This window comes from Parastagonospora nodorum (assembly GCF_000146915.1).
Source record: "Parastagonospora nodorum SN15 chromosome Unknown scaffold_1, whole genome shotgun sequence".
Classification (NCBI taxonomy): domain Eukaryota; kingdom Fungi; phylum Ascomycota; class Dothideomycetes; order Pleosporales; family Phaeosphaeriaceae; genus Parastagonospora; species Parastagonospora nodorum.
This window is the reverse complement of record NW_001884549.1, coordinates 2,462,339-2,468,447: the sequence shown is the minus strand read 5'-3', so window position 1 is coordinate 2,468,447 and position 6,109 is coordinate 2,462,339. Positions and strand designations below refer to the sequence as shown.

Genomic DNA, 6,109 nt, shown 5'->3' with positions numbered 1-6,109 from the left:
CTTAATCCTGGATCCTATGTTCTGCGCAGGGTTCTCTATTTGCCAGCCTCTCTCGACCTGCCAAAATTCAGAGAGGCCTGGGAGAGAACGGTCGCGAACATCCCAATCTTGCGTACGACCATCGTTGAACGTCAAAATGCGCGCCTGATTGCAGGTTGTGCTCAAGCGCAACTCCGCAAGCTTGTGGTGTATGGCTTCAACCCTGCAGGAGTATCTTGATCAGGACGAAAAGGATAGCTTCACTTTCGGGTCGCCGTTGTCACGATACGGCATCACTGCGGATGGCCACTTCATATGGACAGCACATCACTCCATTTACGACGGCTGGACTTTGCCTCTGATCCTTAATCAAGTCCGTGCTTTCTACAGGAATGAGATATCGCCGAGCACTCCTGGCTTCAACAGTTTCGTCAGATATATCACTTCTACAGCTCATGATGAAGCAAAGGCTTACTGGAAAAAGTCTCTATCAGGTGGGAAGCCGATCATTGCCTACCCAGAACCTCCAGCGGCTGCTCATACTCACCGCGACAGAGTGGATGGGGTGGCGCATCAAGACATCGCAATAAAGTTGTACTCAGACGCCGATGTACCAACAGCGACGCTGCTTAGAGCTGCATGGGCGTACGTGCTCGCTCAATACTCTGACGCCGGCGAGGACAACGACATAGTGTTCGGAACCACCCTTTCGGGCCGCAGCTGTCCAGTTGACGGCATCACAGAGATCGCTGGCCCCACCATCACAACAGTCCCAGTTCGAATGGGCATCTCTACAGGAGAGGTCACTGTATGGGCTTTCTTGAAGGCAGTTCAGGACCTGGCGATGGACATGATGCCGTTCGAGCATTTCGGTCTGCAGAACATTGCCAACATCGATGCAGACACGGCCGCGGCCGTGCAGTTCCAGAATCTCTTCATCGTCCAGCCCATGGCTCAAAGATTCGATATCAAACCAGAGGAGCTACTTGGTGCGGAAGAAGTGGCTCTCACCCTGAACAGCTTCGATACGTACCCGCTAGTCTGTGAGTGTAGCCTTTATGAGGGGGACGTCCGCGTCGAAGTCCGGTTCGATCAGACTGTTATCCTAAAAAGTCGAGTGGAAAGAATTCTCGGTCACTTTGAGCAAATTGTGTCATGCTTCCAGCAAGCAACAAAGACGACAAAAATGCAAGACATCACCATGCTTACCGCCGAGGAAATGAGTCAGATTCTGGACTGGAATAACACATACCCAGAAGTTCTGGAGACCAATGTACCCGCAGTATTCGCAGAGCAAGTCAAACTACGACCTGACTCACTTGCAATTGATGCATGGGACGGTAAAGTCACTTACGCTGAGTTGGATCGCCTGTCGAACGCACTAGCTACAAAGCTAAACCAGGACTACGGGATAGGCCCGGAAGTCTTGGTCCCACTATCCTTCCAGAAATCTGTATGGGCGGTGGTAACCCAACTGTCCGTCATGAAGGCGGGCGGTGCCGTTGTCAACCTAGACCCAGCTCAACCCATAGACCGTCTTCAGCTCATTCTCGACGATACTGAAGGTAAAGTCCTTCTGGTAGCTTCTCACCTCGCAGAGAAGTTCGAAAATCTAGCCGGCCTGACGACAATCGCTATCGACGGGCAGTACCTCTCCAACCTGCCTCTTACAGGACCGATTTCTCTACCTCTCATCAGCCCTGAAAATCCAGCCTACGTTCTGTTTACTTCTGGATCGACCGGAGCTCCCAAGGGGATCGTCATCGAGCATCGCAGTCTTTGCTCCAGCAGCAAGGCGCATGGAACGGTCTGGGACATTGGGCCGTCGACTCGCCTTCTCCAATTTGCAGCGTACCAGTTCGATGTCTCAGCAGCTGACATCTTCACCACCCTTCAAAGAGGTGGCTGTATTTGTGTGCCATCTGAAAACGAACGTCTCAATGATCTTGCAGGCGCCATCAACCGATACCAGTGCAACTGGGCTTTCCTGACTCCCACGGTCGCATCACTGCTGTCGACTGAGGGTATCCCTAGCCTTCGGAAACTTGTTCTTGGCGGCGAAGCTAGCACTAGAGCCATCGTCGAAAAGTGGCACAGTGTACTGGACCTTATTGTGTGCTACGGACCAGCTGAAACTACAGTATACTCCTCGAGCGCACCACCTGCAACAGCTTCGAGTGATCCAGCTGATATCGGATCTCCCATCGGTGTGCTGAACTGGATCGTGGATCCTACGGATTACAACAAACTTGTGCCTATCGGGTGCACGGGTGAGCTACTACTGGAAGGGCCTACTGTCGCCAGAGGGTATCTACATAACGAAGAGAAGACAGCAGCTGCATTTGTTACTTCTCCTGCTTGGGCCAAGGGTGGCGACAAGCCCAAAAGATTCTACTGCACGGGAGATCTGGTCCGGTACAACGAAGACGGAACGATACATTTCGTTGGACGCAAAGACACCATGATGAAGATCCGCGGTCAGAGAGTCGAGGCTGGTGAAATCGAACACGTCATCCGCTCGAAACTTCCTACACTGGAGCATCTTGTTGTCGACTCTGCTCGCCCAGAGAGCCTTGATAGCCGGACTGCATTGATTGCATACATCCAACCCAGCGCTACGGCGGATGAAGAAACTCGCATTCTTCCTCTGGATCCGATCAAGGAAGACCTGGTGGCATTGCAAACTTCGCTCTCGAAGGTCTTGCCACACTACATGCTACCCAACTACTTCATACCCATTTCCCGTGTGCCGCTGACGATGAATGGGAAGACGGACCGCCGCAAGCTCAAGGAACTGGTCTCAACACTGACCAGGGAGCAGCTGTTCGAGTATGGTCTACAGACCTCGGCGGGAGAGAAGAAGCAGCAGCCATCAACTCAAACGGAACATGTCCTGCGCGACATCTGGGCTCAAATCCTGAGCGTAGACGCCGAGACGATTGGCACCGAAGACCAGTTTTTCCGAATCGGTGGCGATTCGATTCTTGCTATCAAGCTGGTATCGGCAGCAGCGGAAAGAGGCATCCAACTGTCAGTCACAGACTTCTTCACGTGTCCTGCTCTGTCGGACATGGCCAAGGTCCTCGATGGACGCACAAGCATAGAGGAGAAAGAGGATGTTGCGCCGTACAAGTCATTCTCTATCATCACGAGCCAGCTACGCATCAAGCTGATACAGCAGCTGGCGGCGCAGATCAAGACTACTGAGGACAACATCGTCGACGTTCTGCCAGCAACAGACTTCCAGAAGAACGCGGTTGCGTATGCCATGATGAAGACTCGTGGGTTCAGAAATTATCTCTGGGTGGACCGCAATGGCAATGCGGACACCAAGCTAATCACTGCCGCTCTCAAAGGATTCGTTACTCAGCACGAGATTCTTCGTACGGTATTCACCGTACATGGAGCAGATATCGTGCAGACGGTGCTTCGGGACCTACCGTACGAGATCGAATGGCACGAGGCCGCAGACGACATGGAACCGCTCACCAACCAGATCTGCAAACATGACACCGAGCACCCAGTGGTGATGTCTGATCCGCTACTGAAGTTCTTCGTAGTGCGCAGAGCAGGCTCGAACGCCTCATACCGGCTTATCATGGCGCATTTCCCCATGCACAATACGACGGCCTCCCTGCCTCCCGGCGCTCCTAAACTCTCTCTTCTCCGGGAACTGGCAAAGCAAAAAAGTCCGAGTCCAAACTCTCATCCATGGCACCGTACTTCCGCTCACCAGCATCCTCGCCAGCCACGCAATCCTCCGCCGCAGAACACTGGCGTTCCCTCCTTCGCGGCTCAGTCATGGCTCCCATCGTCAAACACACCTCCGCAAAGCCGTCATATAAAAACATCTACAACACGCACCTCACCCGCACCATCCCCACCCCGTCTGCCCTCACCGCCTCGCACGGCATAACCTTTGCCACAATCCTCAAACTCGCCTGGTCCCTCACGCTCTCCCACCTCTCGTCCAGCCCGGACATAACCTTCGGGCTCGTCGTCTCCGGCCGCCCGCCATCCCTCACATCCCTGATCGGCGCGTGCATAAACATCGTCCCCGTGCGCATCCACGTGCGCGAGGACGCCTCGATCCTCGCGCTGCTGCAGGACTTGCAGGCGCAGCACGCGGCGAGCTTCCCGTTTGAAGCGGCCCTCGGCACACGCTCCATCATCCGCGAGTGCACGGCGTGGCCGGCCCACACGCGTTTCAGCAGCATCGTGCAGCACCAGAACATCGACGAGGAGAGCGAGGCCGGCGAGATGGGCGCGTGGTGTCCCGCGGCTGACGAGGCGGATGTCGCGATCAAGACGACGCCGAAGCAGGGCGGAGAGGTGGTGGAGGTGATGATGATATGCTCGGATGTGTTGGTTGGGAGGGGGGAGTGGGAAGGGGTTTTCGATGTGTTATGCGACATGATCGCGAGAGTTGGTGGGGCGTGGTAGGGGGGAGTGTTGGGGAGGTGTTAGGCGGTGAGAGCGCGGTGCGGTTGCCGCTGGGTCGTGAGGGTGGCTATGCGAATGGCTTCGCGAATGGCTTCGCGAATGGCTTCAGGCTGGAGGAAGACGGCGGGATGACGACGGTGTTGACAGGTCTATGGCGCGAGATCTTGGGTCTTGATGAGAAACAGACTGCGGCGTTGGAGTACCACAGCGATTTCTTTGAGCTAGGTGGCGATTTGGTTTTGGCAGCAGTTTTGGCGACCCGGTTACGGGAGTTTGGCAGGTATGAGATGAGCGTGGAGAGAGTTATTGATTGTTCGGAGTTCGGGAAGATGCTCAAGGCGTTAGTAGTACAGGTTTAGGTAGTGAAGTAGCGTATTGCGGTTGATCGCAAATTCGAATGAACTTTTCTTTTCTAGTCAGTATGACGAACTCTCCATTGCTAATTCCCAACATCTGCATGCTGGGAGTGCATGAGCTCTCAACCAAATGCCGTCCAACTACTCATCATCTGCTCGCAATGAGAGATATGAAGAGGTGGTTATGCTTATGACTGTAAGACGCCATGATACCGAGAAGCACTATGAGGTGACTCAAGTTCTTAAAGACGGAAGCGTCTTTGCGATGACTGACGTACCATTCCCACCCAGGACCAGACGTCGCAATCGTCTTCTGTGCTCAGCAGATCAAGCAATCGGAAGCAAACCGTCGTCGCACATGAGCGCAGTCCACTTCCCAAGGGTTGAAACTCATCTGTGAGTCGTGAAAGTCACAATGTCCCATCTCTCAATCAACCCCCCAATCTAATCTCCCTCCCCCTCCTCGCCACCGCCTGCAACCACCAAACCACCCCCAAAATAACCCCCGCCTGCACAATCACCAACCTCGCCCTACCCCCCGCCGTCCGCACATCCGGCCTCTCCAGCGCCCCGACAACATCATCCACCAGCGCCAGCCACGCCGCCCGCCAAATCGCGCGATCCGCCACCGTGACCCAGAAATTTCCCGGCAGCAGATAATTCAAGACGAGAGCGCTCGCGCCGACCCAGGCCAGCGCGAGCAACAACTCCGAGTGCCGTTTATGCGGCTTTTCGCCGATCGCGTAGCCCAGCACGTAACTCGCGATGTAGTCCGCAATCAGGAATTGCAGGTTGAAGGGCGTGCCGAACAGCCCGGCCGTACATGAACAGCACGAGTGCGCGGAACGCATCGTGGCGCCGCGTGAATCGCACAACGTGGTCGGGGACTTCCCGATTCGCCGGGTATATCATGGATGCGAGCAGGTATGTGGGCAGCGCGAAGGTGGCGAAGAGGAGCCAGGGGGTGGGGCGGTCTGGGGCGCTGATGATGGCCATTACGATGGCGGTGATTAGGGGCATGCAGAGGTGGGCGTATCTTTTGAGGGCGGGGAGGAGGGCGTCGGGGACGGGGGGTGGTGGAGCAGATGGGGGGCTGGAAGCGTCCATGTTGATGTGGGATGGGGCTCTAGGGAGCACCTTGAGTGAGGTTTGCTAGACATGACGTTGGAGGTTGTGAGGCTAGAGACGCGTCGTGCTGCGAACTTCACTCGAGTTGGTTTAGCGAGACGCGAACATCACGTGCGTGTGCCTCGTCTTATATAGGAGGGAGAGTCACGCTTGACATACCCGGTCACCAAAAAAAAAGGTTTTCGAAACTGTCTGTATGGAAA

General features: G+C 55.1%; 3 protein-coding genes across 3 annotated transcripts in view; 2 read left to right on the top strand and 1 right to left on the bottom strand.

Annotated features, from left to right (window-relative positions):
• SNOG_01105 (hypothetical protein) overlaps positions 1-4,422 on the top strand; it is a gene marked incomplete at both ends in the record, with an annotated part of 18,051 nt that extends 13,629 nt beyond the window's left edge. Inside the window, 2 exons of the mRNA XM_001791710.1 lie at positions 155-3,538; positions 3,670-4,422. Of these exons, the coding sequence (XP_001791762.1) occupies positions 155-3,538; positions 3,670-4,422 (4,137 nt within the window). The remainder of the gene's footprint in view (positions 1-154; positions 3,539-3,669) is intronic.
• Positions 4,423-4,908: 486 nt separating this feature from the next.
• SNOG_01104 (hypothetical protein) lies at positions 4,909-5,438 on the top strand (the record flags this gene model as incomplete). Its single annotated transcript, XM_001791709.1, has 2 exons — positions 4,909-5,174; positions 5,369-5,438. The coding sequence occupies 2 exons, from the start codon at positions 4,909-4,911 to the stop codon at positions 5,436-5,438; spliced, it is 336 nt and encodes a 111-aa protein (XP_001791761.1).
• On the bottom strand, positions 5,223-5,885 carry SNOG_01103 (hypothetical protein; the record flags this gene model as incomplete). Its single annotated transcript, XM_001791708.1, has 3 exons — positions 5,223-5,309; positions 5,330-5,579; positions 5,602-5,885. 3 exons carry the CDS (start codon positions 5,883-5,885, stop codon positions 5,223-5,225), a joined length of 621 nt encoding a protein of 206 aa, XP_001791760.1.
• Between the last annotated feature and the right edge of the window lie 224 nt (positions 5,886-6,109).